Source organism: Gorilla gorilla, chromosome 10, assembly GCF_029281585.2.
Source record: "Gorilla gorilla gorilla isolate KB3781 chromosome 10, NHGRI_mGorGor1-v2.1_pri, whole genome shotgun sequence".
NCBI classification, from domain to species: domain Eukaryota; kingdom Metazoa; phylum Chordata; class Mammalia; order Primates; family Hominidae; genus Gorilla; species Gorilla gorilla.
This window is the reverse complement of record NC_073234.2, coordinates 50,981,821-51,006,904: the sequence shown is the minus strand read 5'-3', so window position 1 is coordinate 51,006,904 and position 25,084 is coordinate 50,981,821. Positions and strand designations below refer to the sequence as shown.

At 45.3% G+C, this 25,084-nt stretch overlaps 1 protein-coding gene across 1 annotated transcript in view; it reads right to left on the bottom strand.

Annotated features, from left to right (window-relative positions):
* FAM186A (family with sequence similarity 186 member A) overlaps positions 1-25,084 on the bottom strand; it is a 70,094-nt gene that overhangs the window by 6,101 nt on the left and 38,909 nt on the right. The window contains exons 4-6 of the mRNA XM_063694007.1: positions 20,798-23,811; positions 16,995-20,725; positions 423-615 (exon numbers count right to left, since the gene is read on the bottom strand). Coding sequence (XP_063550077.1) covers positions 423-615; positions 16,995-20,725; positions 20,798-23,811 — 6,938 coding nt within the window. The remainder of the gene's footprint in view (positions 1-422; positions 616-16,994; positions 20,726-20,797; positions 23,812-25,084) is intronic.

Genomic DNA, 25,084 nt, shown 5'->3' with positions numbered 1-25,084 from the left:
GTGCCACTGTACTCCCTGGGAGACAGAGCAAGACTGTCTCAAAAAAACGAAAAACAAAGCAAAACAAAAAAAGGCCATTTGAAAGACGGAGGCGGAGATTGGAATTATGTGACTACAAACTGAGGAATGCTAAGGATTGCCCATAGCCACCACAATCTAGGAGAGAAGCATGCAACAGAAAGCCCTCTCAGAGCTTCTAGAAGGAACCAACCCGGCAGACACCCTGATTTCACTAACTTCTGGCCTCTAGAACTGTGAGAGAGTAAATTTCTGTTGTTTTAAGCTATGAAGTTTGTGGTAATTTGTTACAGCAGCCCAGGAAAGTAATATGACATGGTGTCTCCAGGTAAATGTCATTTACAAAGCTTACCACTTTCATGTTTTTACAACATGCTGGACAGAGGGAGTGGAAAGCAGGTTACCTGGTTGAATACGTGTATCATTTTCTTCAGGCACTGATTCCGTTTCTGCCCTAGAGACTTCTGCTTCTCAGTCCAGACCTGCATCACCTTTTTCCCGTAGTCATCAAGTCTGCTCAGCATCATGTGGAGGTTCCTGGCCTCATAGCCTTTCCCAGTATTTTGGATGGCTTTTAGTCGTTTCATTATGTTGTTCCTTGAAAAGATCAATAAAAATTAGAGCGATAATAGTTGCAGACCCTACTTCAACAAACTTGTCCTCAGTTTCTTTCTTTTTTTGAGACGGAGTTTCGATCTTGTTTCCCAGGCTGGAGGTGCAATGGTGCGATCATGGCTTATTGCAACCTCCACCTCCTGGATTCAAGAAATTCTCCTGCCTCAGCTTCCTCAGTAGCTGGGACTACAGGTGTGCACCACCATGCCCAGCTAATTTGTATATTTTTAGTATAGACGGGGTTTCTCCATGTTGGTCAGGTTGGTCTCAAACTCCTGACCTCGTGATCCACTTTCCTTGGCCTCCCAAAGTGCTGGGATTACAGTCCTGAGCCACTGAGCATGGCCTCTTTTTTATTTTATTTTTTTGAGACAGAGTCTCACTCTGTTGCCCAGGCTGGAGTGCAGTGGTGTGATCTTGACTCACTGCAACCTCTGCCTCATGGGTTCAAGCGATTCTCATGCCTCAGCCTCCCAAGTAGCTGGTAATACAGGTGTGCACCATCACGCCCAGCTAATTTTTGTATTTTTAGTAGAGATGGGGTTTTACCATGTTGTCCAGGCTGGTCTTGAACTCTTGACCTCAAGCGATCCTCCTGCCATAGCCTCCCAAAATGTTGGGATTACAGGAGTAAGCCACTATGCCCAACCTGTCCTCAGTTTCTTTCAATTCTCTCATCATCCCCAGTAAGTAGAGAAGGATGGGAAGCTTGCTTAATAAGACTTTAATCCAGTTCCTATGAATGAATCTTCAAAAATCTATATGATTATCAAAATTTTCATTAAGTCTTCACAAAGTTTTCAGTGTTAAAATAGTGTTGCTTACAATTATTTTAATATATTTTAAAAGTTATGCCAGGTGAAGTGGCTCATGCCTGTAATCCCAGCACTTTGGGAGGCTGAGGTGGGAGGATCGCTTGAGGCCAGGAGTCTGCGACCAGCTTGGGCAATATAGTAAGACTCCGTCTCTGCAAAATAAAAATAGCTGGGCATGGTGGCACATACCTGTAGACACAGCCACTCAGGAGGCTGAGGTGAGAGGCTTGCTTGAGCCTAGGGAGTTCAAAGCTGCAGTGAGTTATGATCACGCCACTACATTCACCTTTTTGTTAAGGGCAAGACTCCAACTCTTAAAAAAATAGTTAAATGTGGCTATTTGTAATAAAAATTACCTTAGGGGATAAGATAGATCATTTTTTCCATATGTATAGATATGTGTAAGACACATAGAAGGTAAGGCCAGGCACAGTGTCTCACGCCTGTAATCCAAGCACTTTGGGAAGCCAAGGCTGGTGGATCACAAGGTCAGGAGTTCAAGAGCAGCATGGCCAACATGGTGAAACCCCATCTCTACTAAAAACACAAAAATTAGCCAGGTGCGGTGGCAGGTGACTGTAATCCCAGCTACTTGGGAGGCTGAGGCAGAAGAATCACTTGAACCCGAGCAACAGAGGTTGCAGTGAGCCGAGATCGTGCCACTGCACTCCAGCCTGGGCAACAGAGTGAGATCCTATCTCAAAAAAAAAAAAAATGACACATAGAAAGTACTTAATACAATTAGGGAAAAGACAGTGTCCTTGCCTTCAAAAGCACTTATAATCCAGAATAGGAGACTACGTTACCTGTAAAAAAAAAAAGAAATAGAATGAAATAAATGCTAAATAAATAGGCTGCAGGAGTAAAAAGGAAAGCATAGTTAATTCCAGTAAGGGTAATAAGGCCAGGCGCAGTGGCTCATGCCTGTAATCCCAGCACTTTGGGAGGCCGAGGTGGGCAGATCACGAGGTCAGGGGCTCCAGACCAGACTGACCAACATGGTGAAACCCTGACTCTACTAAAAAATACAAAAATTAGCCCAGTGTGATGGCGGGCGCCTATAGTCCCAGCTACTCAGGAGGCTGAGGCAGGAGAATCACTTGAACCTGGGAGGTGGAGGTTGCAGTGAGCCGAGACCACACCATTGCACTCCAGCCTGGGTGACAGAGTGAGACTCCATCTCAAAAAAAAAAAAAGAGTAATAAAGAAGGCTTTATAGGAAGGTGTCAAGCAGAATTTTGAGGGACAGTCATAAAAAGATTCTCCCTTTCTCTCTCTCTCCCTACTGCCCTCCTATAATGTATTCCACCACATTTTGGTGGTCCTAAACAGAGTTTTGCCATCCTCATTCTACAGAAGAGGAAAAGAAATCTCAGCAAAGTTAAGTGTTTTTTCTAATGTCCCATAATTGATAAATGGTAGATTTGGGAAGCAATCCCAGAACTTCTTTCTTCCACAATGCCAATATTTCTCAAGGTGTGGACTCTGATCACCTAGACTGAATCATATGGGGTAGACGGGTGGGGTGCTTGTTGAAAATGCAGGTTCCAAGGTACTTCTCCATACCTTTTGAATCAAAATTTTAGTGGTAGGCTTCAGGAATCTGCATTTTAAAATCTCAGGTAACTCTTACTTTACTAAAGTTTGAAAACCATTGTGCTTACGAACACAACAGAGAAGAAGGGGATGAGGAAGTCCAGGTGGAGAAATCCCATAAACAAAGGTAAGAAAACAAAAGTTATATTTTGAGAGTGATGAGTAGTCTGGGGTTTTCGACCACAGATATGTGAAAGGATGTAGTGGAGGATGAGACTGGAATGGTTGGATAGTGAAAGATGAAAGGCTTTCAAAGGTATGTTAAGGAGTTTGGATCTTCTCTTATTTTTTTTTTTTGGTAGATGATGGGGACCCATCAAAGACATTTTTCTAAATATATGTATTTTATATACATGCGTATATATATATTGCCTCAGGTGAATCAGTGAGATTTACCTGAGATTTTATTTATCCATCTCTATCTATATTGAGAGAGAAGAGAGAAAGAATAATTCTTAGCTCTTAGGTTTCTTTTGTGGGTTATAATGAATACTTTAGAACCTACTATATATGTGGATCATTTAATACTTAAATTATTATATTTGTATTTAATATTTAAACGTATTAGATTTTTTAATTTTCCAATAAGCCTCTTCACACCAAATATTTCCTGACATTTTTCTGTCTAATTACACAGGCTTTTGAGATTTCCTTATCATTTTTTCTTATTGAAATCATATTTCACTGCTTGGAAAAGTTTAACTTCAAACTTAGGGACTTTATTGTTGGATGTAGTTTTAGAGATAATTCTTTTTTTTTTTAGACAGGGTCTCTCTTTGTCACCCAGGTTGGAGTGCAGTGGCACGATCTTGGCTCACTGCAGCCTTGACCTTGTGAGCTCAAGCCATCCGCCCACCTCAGCCCCCTTGGTAGCTGGGACTATAGATAGGCACACTGTCAGGCCTGCCAATTTTTTTTTTTTTTTTTTTTTTTAAGTAGAGATGGGGTTTTACCATATTGCCCAGGCTGGTCTTTAATTCCTGGGACCAAGTGATCCGCCCACCTCGGTTCCCAAAGGGCTGGGATGACAGGCATGAGCCTGGTGAGAGAATTCATTTTTAATAATCTGAAGGCCAGGCACGGCGGCTCACGCCTGTCATCCCAGCACTTTGGGAGGCTGAGGCGGGCAGATCACAAGGTCAAGAGATCGAGACCATCCTGGCCAACACGGTGAAACCCCGTCTCTACTAAAAATACAAAAATTAGCTGGGCGTGGTGGCAAGCGCCTGTAGTCCCAGCTACTCGGGAGGCTGAGGCAGGAGAATTCCTTGAAACTGGGAGGTGGAGCTTGCAGTGAGCCGAGATGGCGCCACTGCATTCCAGCCTGGCGACAGAGCAAGACTCCGTCTAAAAACAAACAAACAAACAAACAAATAAACAAACAAACAAAATCTGAGCATTCAATCCAGTAGTAACCATGGGGGTATCTTATTATTTAAAAGCCTCTATCTAGAATCATGGCTATTCATCCTCCTTACCTTTTGTTTCCACTGTCTTAGCCAATCCCACTTACGTTGATAAAACATTGCCCCGTCCTAAGGAATATTGATTTTTAGATAGAGATTCTTTATATTTACTGAGCATCTACTATGGTAATACTACTACTGTACTACTACTGTTGTGCTGCAAGCTACATATGTTATTTTATTTAACCCTTTCAACCTTTCATTTTATTTTATTTTGAGACAGAGTTTCGCTCTCGTTGCCCAGGCTGGAGTACAATGGTGCAATCCCAACTCTCTGTAACCTCCGCCTCCAGGGTTCAAGCAATTCTCTTGCCTCAGCCTCCTGAGTAGCTAAGATTACAGGCTGCACCACCACGCCCATCTAATTTTTGTATTTTTAGCAGAGACGGGGTTTCACCATGTTGGCTAGGCTGGTCTTGAACTCCAGACCTCAGGTGATTCACCCGCCTCAGCCTCCCAAAGTGCTGGGATTACAGGCGTGAGCTACCATGCCTGGCCTCAACCATTATTTGAAGTAAATATTATTATATCCATTTTACATGCAACACATTTAAGTCTCAGAGAAGTTCTGGAAATTTGAACCAAGATCTGCTTGACTTCAAAGTCTATGTTTAAGAGAAAGCATGATTAGGATTTGAATATAAAAACCATTACAGTTACTACTTTAAGACAGTGTAGTATAATAGGTAGTATAGTATACTATATAGACTTTGGAAATGGATTTTTGAAAATTCACTTCTACCACTTATTAGCTGTGTGATTTGGGCAAATAGGATGAACTTTCTGAACCTGATTCCCATTCTTCCAGTTAAATGCAATAATATATCTGAAGTTTGTGTTTGTTGTAGATGCATTATAAGCCCCTGTATGCACATAACTAAATTTACATAATTTATTTTCATTTAGTTTCTCCTTGTCCAGTGTTTCCTCCAACAATTCCAGATTAGATTAGCATGATTCTCCTATAAAATTTATATTTCCTTTAGTCTACCCATTTTTACTGTTTCAAGACTGTAGTAATTTTTTTTTTTTTTTTGAGACAGGGTCTCACTGTGTTGCCCAGGCTGGAGTGTAGTGGTGCATCCATGGCTCACTGCAACCTCAACCTTTCAGGTTCATGGGATCCTCCCACCTCAGCCTACCAAGTAGCTGGGACCACAGGCATACATACCACCACACCTGGCTAATTTTTATAATTTTTGTAGAGACAGGGTCTCACTATGTTGCCCAGGCTGGTCTTGAACTCCTAGGCTCAAGCAATTCCTCCACCTTGGCCTCTCAAAGTGCTGGGATTACAGGCGTGTACCACCAGACCGGGCTGATTTTACTTTTTATTTAGACTTCACCAGCTTGCCTGGCATGGATGCCCTTGTTTAGTAGGAGTTATACTGTTGATATATCACCTTAGCATAGAATCCTTTTAAAACAACTGTAAATATTTTCCTAGTAATTCTACTCTCGCCCTTATATTCTTTCAAAACATTTAGGTGGATGCCACCTAGTCCTAATTTATGCCTCTATATGAGCTTTACTCTTCTTAAATCTGTCTTCCACATTACTGGCATTTTACTTCCCTTGCTAAGAATTCTTTAGTTATCCTCTATTAAGTACGGAATGAAATACAAGTTCCTTAGCATGTGATTTAGGATTCTCTTTTATCTTGCCTCTCTTTTATCTTTCCAGTCTCATCTCTTACTACATTTTGCTTTTTCTTTGTGTTCTAAGTACTAGCCACAAAGTACTTTACACACACACACACAGAGCTTCTTCCTGCTGCCTTTCTTTACTCTGCTACACTCTCTGACTTCTTTGTTTTCCTGACTTTTTCTTTTTTTGAGACAGAGTCTTACTCTGTCACCCAGGCTGGAGTGCAGTGGCGCAATCTCGGTTCACTGCAACCACCGCCTCCTGGGTTCAAGCGATTCTCCAGCCTCAGCCTCCCGAGTAGCTGGGATTACAGGCACCTGCCATCGTGCCTGGCTAATTTTCTTATTTTTAGTAGAGATAGGGTTTCACCATGTTGGTCAGGCTGGTCTCAAACTCCTGACCTTAAGCAATCCACCCACCTCGGCCTCCCAAAGTGCTGGGATTACAGGCGTGAGCCACAGTGCCCTGCCTGTCTTACTGACTTTTACTGGTTCTTTGAGGCACAGTTCAGAGGTCTGAACTCCCAGAAGCTGTACCTAACTCCCGCCTCTCCTCAGTCCTCTTCTATAACTGCACATGCGCCATTATTGTGCTTTCCACATCATACGATATAATCATCTCTTTGTGTGACTGTCTCTCTGAGGAGACTAGGTGCATTGAAAGCAGGGATGTAGCTTATCCATCTTTGTATCCTTCTACCCTCTAATCCCTGTACCTAACACAGTCCCCACAAGTGGTGGATATTTTTTAAATGTTGATGGGCCAAGCTCAGTGTCTCACACCTGTGATCCCAGTACCTTGAGAGGCCAAGGCAGGAGGATTGCTTGAGCTCAGGAGTTCAAGACCAGTCTGGGCAACAGAGGGCGATCCATCGCTAAAAAAATATCAAAAATTAGCTGGGCATGATGGCACACACAGGTCGCTTCGGCCCAGGAGTTTGGCGTTACGGTGAGCTATGATCACACCACTGCACTCCAGCCTGGTTGATAGAGTGAGACCCTGTCTCTTTAAAAAAAAAATGTTGATGAATTAAGTGATGCTATCTAGAGAGCACAACATCTAGTACTATTGAGAACTTTCTTCAATATATATGGAAACAAATGTCTAATTATCATCATCTTTTCTAATTTTTTTTTTTTTGAGACAGAGTCTTGCTCTGTTGCCCAGCCTGGAGTGCAATGGTGTGATCTTGGCTCGCTGCAACTTCTGCCTCCCGAGTTCAAGCGATTATCCTGCCTCAGCCTCCCAAGTAGCCAGCATTACAGGTGCATGCCATCATGCCCAGCTAATTTTTGTATTTTTAGTAGAGATGGGGTTTTGCCTTGTTGGCCAGGCTGGTCTCAAACTCCTGACCTCAGGTGATCTGCCTGCCTTGGCCTCCCAAAGTGCTGGGATTACAGGCATGAGCCACCACGCCCAGCTCATCTTTTCTAATTTTACATCTTCCCTGTCATCACTTCTCAGATATATTTCACCGATCATGAGGGAATACAATTCTAAAACTATATTTTAGCACTTAAATGTAGAATTCTTCACTTATAGAGGCTCTACAGAAATCTGTATTCAAAAACAGTTTATATTACTGTTGTATTTTTCTCTTACATATAATATCAGAATCTTCTTGACCTAGCCATCCTTGTCATAAAATTTTTAATATTTCAGTATTTTATTTGTTGTTGCATCTGTCTGTGATTTGGTTATTATAACATTAAATATTAGAGAAGAGCTTTCTGAAAGAATGAATTGATCCTCGATAGGATTAAGGTTATGATTGTATAAAGTCATATTTTTAAATGATTTTACTGAGACAGGTCAGATTATGCTACTTAGGTTCTCAAAGTCTTCAATAAATCTAAATGAATCCTAAAAATTGAGAAAGCGACCTGACACAGTGGCTCATACCCGTAATCCCAGCACTTTGGGAGGCCAAGGTGGGCAGATCACGAGGTCAGGAGTTCGAGACCAGCCTGGCCAACATGGTGAAACCCTGTCTCTACTAAAAATACAAAAATTAGCTGGGCGTAGTGATGTGCGTCTGTAATCCCAGCTACTCAAGAGGCTGATGCAGGAGAATTCCCTGAACCCAGGAGGCGGAGGTTGCAATGAGCTGAGATCGTGCCCCTGCACTCCAGCTTGGGCAACAGAGCAAGACTTCATCTCAAAAAAAAAAGATAAAATTGAGAGAAAGCTGTCAAAGAACTCCCTTCAAAAAGTACTAAGCCAGTGTAATATCATAGGGGAAATCTGCCAAACCTTAAAAGAACAGCTAATTTTACTATTAAATTGTTTCAGAGCACAAAAGATAAACTTCCACATTTTTTAATGATGCAAGCTTAAGATTATACCAAAACTTCACAAAGATAATACCATAAGAAGTAAACTGCCTGCCAAACTTAACTTATGAATATGAATGAGAAAAATCCTTAATAAAATATAGTGATTCTACAATATATTCAAAGAAGGAAAAAAAAAAATAGCCAGGCATGGCGGCAGCGTGCCTGTAATCCCAGCTACTCTGGAGGCTGAAACAGGCTGATGCAAGAGAATTGCTTGAACCTGGGAGGCAGAGGTTGCAGTGAGCTGAGATCATGCCACTGCACTCCAGCCTGGGCAACCGAGTGAGACTCTGTCTTAAAAAAAACAAAAACAAAAACAAAAGAAAACAAAACAAAGAAGGTTACATGTAGAACAAATAGGATTTATGCCAGGAATGCAATGATGGTTTAATATAATTATATTAATAGAACTAAGGAAAAAAAAAATCTCCTTTTTTTTTTTTTTTTTTTTTCTAGAGAGAGAGTCTCGCTCTGTTGCCCAGGCTGGAGTGCAGTGGCATGATCTTGGCTCACTGCAACCTCTGCCTCCTGGGTTCAAGTGATTTTCTGGCCTCAGCCTCCCGAGTAGCTGGGACTACAGCTACATGCTACCACATCTGTCTAGTTTTGTTTGTATTTTTAGTAGAGACAGGGTTTCACCATGTTAGCCAGGATGGTCTTGATCCGATCTCGTGATCCACCCGCCTCAGCCTCCCAAAGTGCTGGGATTACAGGTGTGAGCCACCGCTCCCGACCTTTTTTTTTTTTTTGAGACGATGTCTCGCTCTGTCACCCAGGGTGGAGTGCAGTGGCACAACACGATCATAACTCATCACATCCTTGAACTCCTGGGCTCAAGCAGTCCTCCTGTCTCAGTTTTCCAAATAGCTGGGACTACAGGTGCACACCACCAAGACTAGATAATTTTTTTTTTTTTTAAAGATGGAGTCAGGCTGGGTGCAGTGGCTGACAACTGTAATCCCAGCACTTTGGGATGCCAAGGTGGTAGGATCATTTGAGCCTAGGAATTCAAGACCAGCCTGGGCAACAGGAGACCCTATCTTTACAAAAAGTTTAAAAATTAGCCAGGTGTGGTGGTGCGTGCCTGTAGTCCCAGCTACTGGGGAGGCTGAAGTGGGAGGATAGTTTAAACCCGGGAAGTTGAGACTGCAGTGTACAGTGATCACGCCACTGCACTCCAGCACGGGCAACATAGTGAGATCCCATCTCAGGAAAAAAGAAAGATGGGGCCCCATGTGTTGTTCAGGCTGGTCTCGAAACTCCTGGCCTCAAGCAATCCTCCCGCCTTAGCTTCCCAAGATGCTGTGATTACAAGCATAAGCCACCTTCCCAGACCACATTTTCTTTAATACATGTGAAAATAAAGTGTTCAAATCACATTATTTAACAAAATTGAACATTCAGGGTTTTTTTGTTGTTGTTGCTGTTGTTGCTGTTTTCTGAGACAGAGTCTTGCTCTGTTGCCCAGGCTGGAGTGCAGTGGTGCAGTGGTGCGATCTTGGCTCATTGCAACCTCCGTCTCCCGGGCTCAAGCAATTCTCATGCCTCAGCTTCCTGAGTAGCTGGGACTACAGCGAACCCAGCTAATCCATGGGTTTTTGTTTTCTCTCTCTTTTTTTTTTTTTTCTTTGAGACAGAGTCTCGCTCCGTCACCCAGGCTGGAGTGCAGTGGTGCAATCTCGGCTCACTGCAACCTCTACCTCCCGGGTTCAAGCCATTCTCCTGCCTCAGCCTCCAGAGTAGCTGGGATTACAGGTGCCTGCCAGCATGCCCAGCTAATTTTTTGTGTTTTTAGTAGAGATGGGGTTTCACTGTGTTAGCCAGGATAGTCCTCATTCTCCTGACCTCGTGATCTGCCTGCCTTGGCCTCCCAAAGTGCTGGGATTATAGGTGTGAGCCATCACACCCAGCCTCTTTTTTTTTTTTGTAGAGATGGGGTTTCACCATGTTGGCCAGGCTGGTCTCGAACTCCTGGATTCAAGTGATTCACCACCTTGGCCTCCCAAAGTACTAGGATTACAGGATAAGCCACCACACCCAGCCAGTCTTTTTTTTTTTTTTTCAAATTGAATTTGGTTTAATTCAACTTTTCTTTTTAATTTTAGTAAGTTCAACTTTTACTTTAGATTCAGAGGGTACATATGCAGGTTTGTTACATGGTTATATTGCATGATGCTGAGATTTGGGGTACAAATGATCCCATCACGCAGGTTATGACCATAGTACCCAATAGGTAGTTTTTCAAACCTTGTCCCACTTCCTCTCTCCCCTACTAGTGGTCCCCAGTGTCTGTTGTTCCCATCTTTATGTCCCTGTGTACCCAACATTTAGCTCCATTTATAAGCAAGAATGTCGGTATTTGGTTTTCTGTTCTTCTGTTAATTTGTTTAGGATAATGGCCTCCAACTGCATCCATTTGCTGCAAAGGACATGATTTGTTCTTGTTTATGGCAGCATAGTATTCCATATGTTGTATATATACCACATTTTCTTTATCCAGTCCACCACTGATGTGTACCTAGGTTGATTCCATGTCTTTGTGAATAATGCTGCAATGAGCAGACAAGTGCATGTGTCTTTCTGGTATAATAATTTATTTTCCTTTGAATATATACCCAGTAATGGGATTGCTGGGTCAAGTGGTAGTTCTATTTTAAGTTCTTTGAGAAATCTCAGCTGGGCATGTTGTCTCAGGCCTGTAATCCCAACATTTTGGGAGGCTGGGGCAGGAGGATAACTTGAGCCCAGGAGTTCAAGACTAGCCTGGGAAACATAGTAAGACCCTATCCCTACAAAAAATAAAAAATTAAAAAATTAGCCAGGCATGATGGCATAGGCCTGTAGTCCCAGCTACTCAGAGGCTGATATGGGAAAATTGGATGAGCCCAGGAGATCTAAACTGCAGTGAGCCATCATTGCCCTGGGCAAGAGAGTGAGACCATGTCAAAAAACAAAACAAGGCTGAGCGCGGTGGCTCATGCCTGTAATCCCAGCACTGTGTGAGGCGAAGGCAGGTAGATCACCCGAAGTCAGGAGTTCGAGACCAGCCTGACCAATATGATGAAATTCTGTCTTTACTAAAAATACAAAAATTAGCCAGGGGTGGGCAACAAGAGCAAAACTTCATCTAAAAAACAAAACAAAACAAAAAACAAAAACAAAACACCACCACCACCATAAAAACAAGAAATCTTCAAACTACTTTCCACAGTGGCTGAGCTAATTTACATTCCCATTAACAGCGGATAAGCATTCCTTTTCTCTGCAGCCTTGCTAACATCTGTTAGCAAGGCTGAGGCAGGAGAATGGCTTGAACTCAGGAGGCAGAGGTTGCAGTGAGGTGAGATCGTGCCACTGCACTCCAACCTGGGCAACAGAGCAAAAACTCTGTCTCTAATACATAAATAAAAATAAAAAAAGAAACAGAATGGTATTTCCTAGGTTTTCTTCTAGGATTTGTATAGTTTGAGGTCTTACATTTAAATCTTTAATCCATCTCGAGTTAATTTTTGTATATGGTGAAAGGTAGGGATGCAATTTCATTCTTCTGCATATGACCAGCCAGCTGTCCCAGCATCATTTATTGGACAGAGAGTCCTTTCCTCATTGCTTGTTTTTGTTGACTTTGTCCACAATTAGATGATTGTGGGTATGGGGCTTTATTTCTGGGTTCTCTATTCTGTTCCATTGATCTATGTGTCTGTTTTGGTACCAGTACAATGTTGTTTTGGTTACTGTAGCCTTATGGTATAGTTTGAAGTTGGATAATGTAATATGCCTCCAGCTTTGTTGTTTTTGCTTAGGATGGCTTTGGCTATTTGGGCTCTTTTTTGGTTCCATATGAATTTTACAATAGTTTTTTCTAATGCAGTGAAAAATGACATTGGTAGTTTAATAGGAATATCATTGAATCTGTAGACTACTTTGAATAGTATTATATCGTGCCATTGCACTCCAGCCTGGGGGACAAGAGCGAGACTTTGCCTCAAAAAAAAAAAAAAATACAAAAGTTAGCCGGGTGTGGTGGCGTGTGCCTATAGTCCCAGCTACTCAGGAGGCTGAGTAGAAGGATTGCTTCAGTCTGGGAGGCGGAAGTTGCGGTGAGCCAAGATTGCACCACTGCACTCCAGCTGGGCGACAAAGCCAGACCCCGCCAAAAAAAAAAAAAGAAGAAAGGAAAGAAAGAAAGAGAGAGAGAGAGAGAAAGAAAGAAGAAAGAAAGAAAGAAAGAAAGAAAGAAAGAAGGAAAGAAAGAAAGAAAAAAAGAAAGAAAGAAAGAAAGAAAGAAGGAAAGTCATACAGAAAAGAAAGAAAGAAAGAAGGAAAGAAAGAAAGAAAAAAAGAAAGAAAGAAAGAAAGAAAGAAAGAAGGAAAGTCATACAGAATGGAATGTAGTGGTGGCGCCATCTCAGCTCACTGCAATCTCTGCCTCCCCGGTTCAAGCAATTCTCCTGCCTCAGCCACCCGAGCATCTGGGATTACAGGCACATACCACCATGCCCAGCTAATTTTTGTATTTTTATTAGAGACGGGGTTTCACCATGTAGGCCAGGTGAACTCCTGACCTTGGGTGATCTGCCCACCTCAGCCTCCTACAGTGCTGGGAGATTACAGGCATGAGCCACCTCACCCAGCCCTGTATCTGTTTTATACATTTATTTAAACATACAAAAATCGCCGGGCGCGGTGGCTCATGCCTGTAATCCCAGCACTTTGGGAGGCCGAAGCGGGTGGATCACGAGGTCAGGAGATCAAGACCATCCTGGCTAACACAGTGAAACCCTGTCTCTACTAAAAATACAAAAACTTAGCCAGGCGTGGTGGTGGGCGCCTGTAGTCCCAGCTACTCGGGAGGCTGAGGCAGGAGAATGGCGTGAATGCGGGAGGCAGAGCTTGCAGTGAGTGGAGATCGCCCCACTGCACTCCAGCCTGGGCAGCAGAGCGAGACTCTGTTTCAAAAATAAAATAAAATAAAATAAACATACAAAAATCAAAATTTTGTGCATATGTGGTCACACATGCATACACACACACGCACACACAAACCCGAACAACAAAAAAAAGATGTATAATTGGCTTGGGTGACAGAGTAAGACTGTCTCAAAAAAAAAAAAAATAGATATACCATATTCTTGGATATGAAGACTCTGTTAGTGAATATAAGCTAGGTTTTGCTATTTTAACAAAACTCCCAAGCCTCAGTGGCTTAAAACAACAAAAAAATTCACTTGTTGCTCATACTATGAATCCATCATGGCGTGGCAGGGAGTGAACTTCACTGTATTCTTTCAGGGACATGTGTAAAGGAACAACAATCACCTTGAACATTGTGGGTTACTATGCCAGAGGAAAAGGAAACTCTGTAGGTCATCAAACCAACAAAGACAAGCTCAGCACAGAAATATATCAATTCTGCTCACATCTCATTGACAAGTGCTGGCAAACAGCACTAATAAAGACCCCAAAGACTCAGCATCATAAAAATAAAACGAAAATAAGAGAGACTGGAAGTGACTTATCAATAGGTAGATCAACAGAAAATAATAGCTGGGTGCGGTGGCTCACACCTGTAATCCCAGCACTTTGGGAGGCTGAGGCAGGTGGACCACCTGAGGTCAGGAGTTCGAGACCAGCCTGGCCAACATGGTGAAACCCCGTCCCTACTAAAAATACAAAAATTAGCTGGGCATGGTGGCACACACCTCCAGCTACTCTAGAGGCTGAGGGCAGGAGAATCGCTTGAACCCAGGAGGCAGAGGTTGCAGTGAGCCAAGATCGCGCCACTGCACTCCAGCCTGGGCAAAAGAGGGAGACTCCATCTCAAAAAAAAAAAAAAAAAAAATTCCCCGAAATAATAGGTTGGTAACTTCAAATGTAAATGTTAAGAATGGCAGGAAAATTGTTACCTGCCCTAATCCATTTCTGATATTTGCAACTTTTAAAAATCAGGACCAGGACCTGCTGCCTGCTGCCTCCAGGTCACCCCAACAGCAAATTTGCCATGGCAACAACCTCCTACATAATCTGCCATCTCCCTTTGTTTCTTTTGTTTTGTTTTTTTGTTGTTTTTTTGAGACGCCGGCACAGTCTTGCCTCACTGCAACCTCTGCCTCTCAGGTTCAAGCAATTCTTCTGCCTCAGCCTCCTGAGTAGCTGGGACTACAGGTGTGAGCCCCAATGCCTGGTATTTTTTTTTTTTTTTTTTTTTTGAGATGGAGTCTCACCCCGTTGCCCAGGCTGGAGTGCAATGGCGCAATCTCTGCTCACTGCAACCTCCACCTCCCGGGTTCAAACGATTCTCCTGCCTCACCGTCCTGAGTAGCTGGAGGTGTGTGCCACCATGCCCAGCTAATTTTTGTATTTTTAGTAGGGATGGGGTTTCACCATGTTGGCCAGGCTGGTCTCGAACTCCTGACCTCAGGTGGTCCGCCTGCCTCAGCCTCCCAAAGTGCTGGGATTACAGGTGCCCACCACGCCCAGCTAATTTTTGTATTTTAAGTAGAGAAGGGGTTTCACCATGTTGGCCAGCTGATTTTTTGTATTTTTTTTTAATAGAGATGAGGTTTCACCATGTTGGCCAGGGTGGTCTCGAACTCCTGACCTCAAGTAACCCACCTGCCTTGGCATTCCAAAGTGCTGGGGTTACAGGCATGAGCCACTGCACCCTGCCTGTATTTACTTGTATTTTTTTATTTGTCTTTTCTGTTTATTTTTTATTTTTTCCTGAGATGGAGTCTTGCTCTGCCCCGCTGGCTGGAGTCCAGCAGCTCAATCTCGGCTCACTGCAAGCTCTGCTTCCTGGGTTCAAGCAATTCTCCTGCCCAGCCTCCCAAGTAGCTGGGATTCCAGGCACGTGCCACCATGCCCGGCTAATTTTTGTAGTTTAGAAGAGATGGGGTTTCACCATATTGGCCAGGCTGGTCTCGAACTCATGAACTCGTGATCCACCTGCCTCGGCCTCCCAAAGTACTGTGATTACAGATGTGAGCCACCACGCGTGGCCATTTTGTTTTTGTTTTTTTTTTCATTAAAAAATTTTTTTGTGGGTACGTAGTAGGTATATATATTTTGGGGGTACAGGAGATGTTTTGATACAGGCATGCAATGTGTAATAATCATATTAGGGTAAATGGGGTATCCATTGCATCAAGCATTTATCCTTTGTGTTACAAACAATCCAATAATCCAATTATACTCTGTTATTTTTAAATGTACAATTACATTATTATTGACTATAGTCACCCTGTTGTGCTTTCAAATGCTAAATCTTATTCATTCCTTCTATTTTTTTGTACCCATTAACCATCCCTACTTTCCCCCCACCCCCACTACCCTTTCTAGCCTATGGTAACCATCCTTCTCTTTTTTTTTTTTTCCTGAGACTGGGTCTTGCTCTGTCACCCAGGCTGGAGTGCAGTGGCGCGATCTTGGTTTACTGCAGTCTCAACCTCCTGGGGCTTGAGTGATCCTCCAAGCTCAGCTTCCTGAGTAGCTGGGACTACAGGCATGCACCATCATGCCCAGCTAATTTTTTGTATTTTTTGTAGAGACAGGGTCTCAATTTGTTGTCCAAGCTTGTCTCAAACCCCTGGGCTCAAGTGATCCTCCCCCCTCAGACTTCCAAAGTGCTGGGATTACAGGCGTGAGTCACTGCACCTGTCCCATCCTTCTACTCTTTATGTCCATTAGTTCAATTGCTTTAATTTTTAGCTCCCACGAATAAGTGAGAGCATGTGAAGTTTGTCTTTCTGTGCTCGGCTTATTTCACTTAATATAATGACCTCTAGTTCCATTCATGTTGTTGCAAATGGCAGGATCTCTTTTTATTATTATTATTATTTTGAGACAGAGGCTGGCTCTCTCACCCAGGCTGGAGTGTAGTGGCATGATCGGCTTATTGCAACTTCCACCTCCCGGGTTCAAGCGATTCTCCTGCCCTAGCCTCCCAAGTAATCCTGGGATTACAGGTGCACGCAACCATGCCTGTCTAATTTTTGAATTTTTTGCAGAGATGGGATTTTGCCATGTTGGCCAGGCTGGTCTTGAACTCCTGGCCTCAAGTTATCCACCTGCCTCAGCCTCCCAAAGTGCTGGGATTACAGGCATGAGCCACTATGCCTGGTCTCATTCTTTTTTTATGCCATCTCCCATTTTAAAAATCATACATTTCTGGTGAACCAAAAATGATGAAAGAAATTCAGAATAACTGGAAACTTTTGAAATTGATGTTTTGGAGACCAACCATGATCCACAAAATATACTTGGTATCTCCGCTGGAGAGATATATGGATGAAATGGATCATGTTATATGTCATTTCTTATTTTCCAAAAAATATATCTCCTTTTGCTATCTTAAACAAGCTTCCTTCCCATAGACCTTATATAAGGCAGTCCTTTAGAACATATGGCCTGACAAATATGAACATACTTCTGGGACAATGACAGAAAATATTTGCAATCAGAACTAAACCAGAAAACTAGACATAAATAATTATATCTACCTGGCATACTGGATCAGCCTATAGGCAATGTACTTGTGGAATAAGTATCCCAACTGAACCGTGTCCATATGAAGTATCTCAGTTATGAGAGTCCTAGCCATTGTGTGTAGCTGTGAAGGGAGTCCACAAGTTTTTATAGCCTGATTTAATAGTATCAGGTTCTTCTTCTGAGCCTCCACATCAACAAAATACCTCTTTTCTTCAAGTTCTTGAGGAGAGGAAGGGGGCACCATTACTTTGGGTTTCTTGATACCTGAAACTGAACTCAGTATCCAGGGCTTGTCTATAGGAGGGAATCGGGATTTCTGGTACCATTCCAAAGGTGAAATCTGTGATGTTTTGAGTAGAGTAGTGAGAGAAGATGGTGATGTTGGCTTCATGAGAGTGAGAAGGGCCCTTTCATCAGTGTAAGGGGTTTGGTATACTGGTGTCCTATATTTGGTGAAATGGGACTGAAATGTTCTAAAGGATTCTATAGCAAAAGTGTCTTGAAGTATCTGGGTTTCTTCGGAAGTGTCAGAGACCTCCGACATTTGGAACTTCTTAGTGGTGAAAGGAACTTGAGCTACCTTGAAATCTGGAGCACTAGGATGGATCAATACTGATTTAGATTTCAGAGAAGAAATAATTGCCAATCTTTTCTTAGCAACAGAAGGGGACCAACTTTTCTGGGGCTTTCCAGGGGCTGGGGACGGCCAGGGTGTGGGAGGACGTCTAGAGGTGGGAGGGATCCATAATGAAGAAGCTCGCCCAGGAAGGGTCCATGTTGCCAGATGCTGCCCAGGGGAAGAAGGAGCCTGCAGATAGGGAGATTGCTCAGCAGTGGCAGGAGGCTGGAATTCCTGGAGCTGCTCAGAGAAGGTTAAGGGTCCAGATTCCAGGAGGTCCCCAGGGATGGAAGAGGCTTCAGGAACTAAGGGCTGCCCAGGAGAAAGAGGAGCCCAGAGACTTGGAATCTGTCCAGAAGTGGGTGGAACTCCAGCTATAAAGGGCTGCCCTGGAGTGGGAGGGGCCCGAGATATTGGGAGCTGCCCAGGGGTGGGAGGGGCCTGTGGTGCCGGGAACTGCGCAGAAGTGGATTGACCTCCGTATACCAGGGTCTGTCCAGAGGAACGAAGAGTCTGTGGTGCCCCAAGCTTCCCAGGCTCAGAAAGAATCCCCATTTCTAGGGGCTTCCCAGGGGCAAAGGGGCCTTGGTTGAGGGGAACCCTTGATATCTGCAAAGGAGTAGAAGAGACCCCGAATATAGAGGACTTCTCAGCAGTAGGAGCTGATGATGCCAGGGACAGCCTAAGGCTTGGAAACAATCTTGATATGATGGATTGCCCAGTGGGGAGGGAAGCCTTCGATTTCTGAAATGGTCTATGGGACCACTGGACTTGCTTAAGGGTGAGGGGCGATCCCAAGGTATGGGCTTTATCTAAGGTGAGAGGAACCCCTAACTTCAATAACTGTTCTTGAGCCTGTTCTAAGTTCATAGGGGACTCCAAAGCCTGGGTTTGCTCAGAGGTAAGAGTGACAGCTGACACCCAGGCATTTACTGGGGTGATGGGGACTCCCAGTGCCTGGGCCTGCTGAGGGGTGAGAGTGATCCCCTGAGCCTGCGCCTGCTGAGGGGTGAGAGGGATTCCCAGGGCCTGGGCCTGCTGAGGGGTGAGAGGGATCCCCTGAGCCAGGGCCTGCTGAGGGGTGAGAGGGATCCCCAGGGCCTGGGCCTGCTGAGGGGTGAGAGGGATCCCCAGGGCCTGGGCCTGCTGAGGGGTGAGAGGGATCCCCAGGGCCTGGGCCTGCTGAGGGGTGAGAGGGATCCCCAGTTCCTGCGCCTGCTGAGGGGTGAGAGGGAGCCCCAGTTCGTGCACCTGCTGAGGGGTGAGAGGGATCCCCAGGGCCTGCGCCTGCTGAGGGGTGAGAGGGATCCCCAGGGCCTGCACCTGCTGAGGGGTGAGAGGGACCCCCAGGGCCTGCGCCTGCTGAGGGGTGAGAGGGATCCCCAGTTCCTGCGCCTGCTGAGGGGTGAGAGGGACCCCCAGGGCCTGGGCCTGCTGAGGGGTGAGAGGGACCCCCAGGGCCTGCGCCTGCTGAGGGATGAGAGGGACCCCCAGTTCCTGCGCCTGCTGAGGGGTGAGAGGGATCCCCAGTTCCTGCGCCTGCTGAGGGGTGAGAGGGATCCCCAGTTCCTGCGCCTGCTGAGGGGTGAGAGGGATCCCCAGTTCCTGCACCTGCTGAGGGGTGAGAGGGATCCCCAGTTCCTGCGCCTGCTGAGGGGTGAGAGGGATCCCCAGGGCCTGGGCCTGCTGAGGGGTGAGAGGGATCCCCAGGGCCTGCGCCTTCTGAGGGGTGAGAGGGCTCCCCTGAGCCTGCACCTGCTGAGGGGTGAGAGGGATCCCCAATTCCTGAGCCTGCTGAGGGATGAGAGGGATCTCCAGGGCCTGGGCCTGCTGAGGGGTGAGAGGGATCTTCAATTCCTGAGCCTGCAGAGGGATCAGAGGGATCCCCAGGGCCTGGACCTGCTGAGGGGTGAGAGGGATCCCCAATTCCTGAGCCTGCAGAGGGATCAGAGGGATCCCCAGGGCCTGGGCCTGCTGAGGGGTGAGAGGGATCCCCAATTCCTGAGCCTGCAGAGGGATGAGAGGGATCCCCAGGGCCTGGGCCTGCTGAGGGGTGAGAGGGATCCCCAATTCCTGAGCCTGCTGAGGGGTGAGAGTGATCCCCAGCTCCTGAGCCTGCTGAGCGGTGAGAGGCATCCCCAGGGCCTGGGCCTGCTGAGGGGTGAGAGTGATCTCCTGAGCCTGTGCCTGCTGAGGGGTGAGATGGATCCCCAGTTCCTGGGCCTGCTGAGGAGTGAGAGTGATCCCCAGGGCCTGGGCCTGCTGAGGGGTGAGAGGGATCCCCAGGGCCTGGGCCTGCTGAGGGGTGAGAGGGATCCCCAATTCCTGAGCCTGCTTAGGGGTGAGAGTGATCCCGAGAGCCTGCGCCTGCTGAGGGGTGAGAGGCATCCCCAAGGCCTGAGCCTGCTGAGGGGTGAGAGGGATCCCCAGTTCCTGAGCCTGCTGAGTGGTGAGAGGCATCCCCAAGGCCTGGGCCTGCTGAGGGGTGAGAATGATCTCCTGAGTCTGCGCCTGCTGAGGGGTGAGAGGGATCCCCAGGGCCTGCGCCTGCTGAGGGGTGAAAGGGATCCCCAGAGCCTGTGCCTGCTTAGGGGTGAGAGGGATCCCCAGGGCCTGGGCCTGCTGAGGGTTGAGAGGGATCCCCAGTTCCTGAACCTGCTTAGGGGTGAGAGTGATTCCGAGAGCCTGTGCCTGCTGAGGGGTGAGAGGGATCCCCAATTCCTGGGCCTGCTGAAGGGTGAGAGTGATCCCCAGGGCCTGGGCCTGCTGAGGGGTGAGAGGGATTCCCAATTCCTGAGCCTGCGGAGGGATCAGAGGGATCCCCAGGGCCTGGGCCTGCTGAGGGGTGAGAGGGATCCCCAAGTCCTGAGCCTGCTGAGGGGTGAGAGAGACCCCCAGGGCCTGGGTCTGCTGAGGGGTGAGAGGGATCCCCAAGTCCTGAGCCTGCTGAGGGGTGAGAGTGATCCCCAGGGCCTGGGCCTGCTGAGGGGTGAGAGGGATCCCCAATTCCTGAGCCTGCTGAGGGGTGAGAGTGATCCCCAGGGCCTGGGCCTGCTGAGGGGTGAGAGGGATCCCCAGTTCCTGAGCCTGCTGAGGGGTGAGAGAGACCCCCAGGGCCTGAGCCTGCTGAGGGGTGAGAGGGATCCTCAGGGCCTGGGCCTGCTGAAGGGTGAGAGGGATCCCCAATTCCTGAGCCTGCTGAGGGGTGAGAGGGATCCCCAGGGCCTGGGCCTGCTGAGGGGTAAGAGGGATCCCCAATTCCTGGGCCTGCTGAGGGGTGAGAGGGATCCCTAGTTTCTGAGTCTTCTGAGTGGTGAGAGAGATCCCCGGGGCCTGGTCCTGCTGAGGGGTGAGAGTGATCCCTTGAACCTGGGTCTGTTGAGGGGTGAGAGGGATCCCCAGGGCCTGCGCCTGCTGAGGGGTGAAAGGGATCTCCAGGGCCTGGGCCTGCTGAGGGGTGAGAGGGATCCCTAGTTCCTGGGCCTGCTGAAGGGTGAGCGTGATCCCCTGAGCCTGGGCCTGCTGAGGAGTGAGTGTGATCCCCACTTCCTGGGCCTGCTGAGGTGTGAGATGAATGCATTTAGTGAGAGGCTGGCCAGAAATAGGAAGAGCTCCAGGCGGGGAGTATTGTAGGGAGAGGGGAGGTGTGATTGATATGGGCTCCTTTTCATCAGGAAGGTTCTCTAATGTCTTCAGATTCCTCTGAAACTCTTTTCCTTCATATGACCGCTGTACATCTTTCAATACACTCTTCCACCTGGGAGATAATGTCATTGGAGTTTGGATGACCATTTTTTCTAGCTCTTTAGGTTGTGTTTCCTTCATCTGCATCTGATCCTTTGTTTTGATCTGCCTTTCGAGGTCCTCTAGCCCTCTCTCTGGCTTCTGCTTTTCCTTCCCTTTCTCCCTTCTCCTGTGTGGCCCCAGATGTTTCGCTTCCTTCTGAATCTGCCTCATCTGTCCATTCTCCTTTTCCAAGAGCAACCCTTGTGTTTTCATTTTTTGGGTCCCTTCTTCCAGCCGCTGCAGGCTTGACTTTGGAAGCTCTTCTTCCTCCTGTCCTCTTTGCTTTTGCTTCTCCTCTTGCTCAGCGTGCTTTGGAGTTCCCTGTTTTTGCTCTTCCTTCCACATCTCTTCTTCCTGCCACTGTTTCTGGCTCTGTTGTTCTTGCTTTCCCTCCTTCATCTGGAGCCATGCCTTTTTTTCTTCCCAATTCTCACTTATCTTCTCGTAGTGCTCCTTCAAGAGATTTCTTTCTTCCAGCAACTGCTGTTTGAGACTCATGCCAGACATTTGTTCTTGACCCTCTTGCAAATATTGCTCCTGCCTTTGTTTTTCCTTCTCCTTGTGGTCTTTCTGTACTGTTGAGACTGTTGGAATATCTCTTTCACTTTCTATTTCAGCCAAGATCATTTGTATTAAATTGTTAATTACTGGATCTGTGCTCTCATATGAGAGGAGGGTACTGCTTTCAGATTTTGCACTAATTGGTGACTTCTGAAAATGCAATCCTGGCATAAATGAGACTACCTTTTTTTGTTTTATAGGTTTCTCTCCAACTTGTTCTTCCTTTTTTGTATCTTTGTATTTTCTCAAGATTTTAGTCACAGTTTCAGCCACTTTTTGGAAATATTCCTCCATTTTTGCCTTTATGATTCCTAATTTTTCAGCTTCTGCTCTTTTTAATAACTCCTCTTCCTTCGGAACAGTCTTTTTGTCAAAAGCCTTTCCTATGTTATCAATTTTCTGTTTTAGGAAAGCCATTATGGCTTCCTGAAATTCTTCGAGGTTACTCTGTTCACTTTTGCCATCTGGACTTTCTAGAACTCTGGTAGATTCTGAAGTCCCTTTAGCCACTCTTGAGAGTGATTTAACGAGTTGATGAGACTTGACTTGTTTGGTCAACTCTTCCTTCTCTTCAGTTTTTTCTTCTTTGCTTGTGATAGTTCCTGAAGAGATATGGTGTTTCTTTCCTTTTATTTTTCCTTTCTGTGGCTCAGCGGTATCATCAAATTGGATCATACTGAGTGGCTCCACTAGGCTTCTAATTTCACCTTTGCCCTCTTTGTCCAATGACTCAGTGGTGGGTTCCACTTTAATCTCTGCTGCAGTTGGACGTTTGTCAAATGGAGATTCACGTTTGACCTTCCTAAATTGCTCCAACATCATCATACTTGTTCCACTTTTGCCACCTTGGCTCTTTGTTTCAGTTAAAGATAGATGTTTTCTTTTTGCTTCAGTGGGTGACTTTGATTTATCTTCAGAAAAGGATTTCATTTCTTTTCTTTTCTTTTTCAGTACTTGTAGCTCATAGTATTGACTAGGTTTGGCCTCTGAGACTTTCTGTCCACTTTTATTATCACTCAGATTTGGTCCAGAGGTCTCATATACATATGTGCCTTTTGTGTGCCTTCTTTTCCATGATTGATACTCATCAGTCTCATCTTCCTGATAGACATCACCTTTCTTCAATGATACGTTATCTTTAGTGCTGTCTTCAGAAATATCTTCAGAAGCAACAGGTTGCTGTCGTAGTTCAGTTAAATCTGGAGTTCTTTCAGCTTGGGCTGTATATGAAATAGTGGAGTCCCATTTTATCCCAGAGTCCTTGGTCTCTTTTCTTTGGACTTCATCTACAATATTTTCAAGTTCCTTGTCTAAAATATTGTCCATATTGTCCTCAGTATCACCAGCTTTGATAATCGCCCTGGATGACTGTGGAGAAGGTCCAGGTAACACTTTCAAGGTTGATGATGTGGACAATTTTGCATATAGTTGTTCTATAACAATTTTGGATCGAATAAGTTGCTCACATTTTTCTTCTGCATCTTGAAGTTTCTGCTGAAGCATTTCATTTTCGTTACTGAGGTCTCGTATTATCTTCAGAGAGAGCTCCTCTTCTGCTTCACTTGTCTCATGTGCATACACAGTGGAACTTTGGAAGTTAACACATTTTAATTCATCATTTAGCATACTCAAAGCTTTAGAAAGGTTTACTATTGTTGATGATATATATTTAATAGCATTGTTTTCCAATGTACTGAACATTGTGGTGCCTATGAGTTCCTGTAGCATACCTTGGATTTCTGAAACCTTTGTATTTGTGGCAAGTTGATCACTAATCATCTGATCTGGTCTTAAAGCACGGGCTGTTGAAGGTCGTTTTATAACTCTTTCTTTCCAAGATTTCCATAGAGTACCTCTAGATACTGAAGAAAAAAACATAAAACAGTGAGATTGCATTTTTTTCTTTTGCATTGTGTTCTATCTATGTTTAAACCTAAGGAATTTAGCCTAGATTAACTATAACTAATTAAATATAAGATAAAGATTAATCTGAAAACTTTAGCTCTAAAATAAACAGTATTATTTTTATAGGAATGACTCTTTTCACATAATCACCTAGAAGTTTTTCTTTCTTTTTTGTTGAGAGGGGATCTCCTTGTTTCCCAGGCTGGAGTGCAGTGGCACAATTACTGTAGCCTCAACTTCCTGGGCTCAAACAATCCACCCACCTCAGCCTCCCTGCCTGAGTTGCTGGTGTTACAGGTGCAAGCCACAGTACCTGGCAATCACCTAGAACTTCTGCCTCCAGAGTTTAGGACATGAACTCAGCTGTGAACTGAGGACATGAACTCAACTTAATTTTAGTTACAAGTTTGGGGTTAGATATAATGTATCTAAGACAAGGCCAGGGCTTGGTGGTTCACGCCTGTAATTCCAGCACTTTGGGAGACCTGGGTGGGCAGATGACCTGAGGTCAGGAGTTCAAGACCAGCCTGGCCAATATGGTGAAACCCTGTCTCTACTAAAAATACAAAAATTAGCCAGGCGTGATGGCGCATGCCTGTAATCCCAGCTACTCAAGAGACTGAGGCAGGAGAATCACTTGAACTCGGGAGGCGGAGGTTGCAGTGAGCCGAGATTGCACCACTGTACTCAAGGCTGGGTGAAAGAGTGAGACTTCGTCTCAAAATACATACATACATACATACATACATAAAATAAAATAAAAGATGTAATTCAAGACAAAACTTTTCTCTGGTTTTGGTTATGCTAGTGCTTTCCACTTTCTTTCTCAGATTCCTGTCTCTCTTTTCTCTTTTTTCTGAATCAAAGCTTGCCTTGGTTCTTTCAAAAGCGTCATAAATTAACAGATAAAAAAGACACACATTTGGCCAGGCGCAATGGCTCATGCCTGTAATCCCAGCACTTTGGGAAGCTGAGGCAGGTGGATCACTTGAGGCCAGGAGTTCGTGACCAGCCTGGCCAATATGGTGAACTCTACTAAAAAAACAAAAATTAGCCAGGCGTGGTGGCGCATGCCTGTAGTCCCAACTACTTGGGAGGCTGAGGCAGGAGAACCACTTGAACCTGGGAAGTGGCAGTTGCGGTGAGCCGAGATCACACCACTGTACTTCAGCCCGGGCAACAGAGTGAGACTCTGTCTGAAAAAAAAAAAAAAAAAAAAAAAAAAGACAC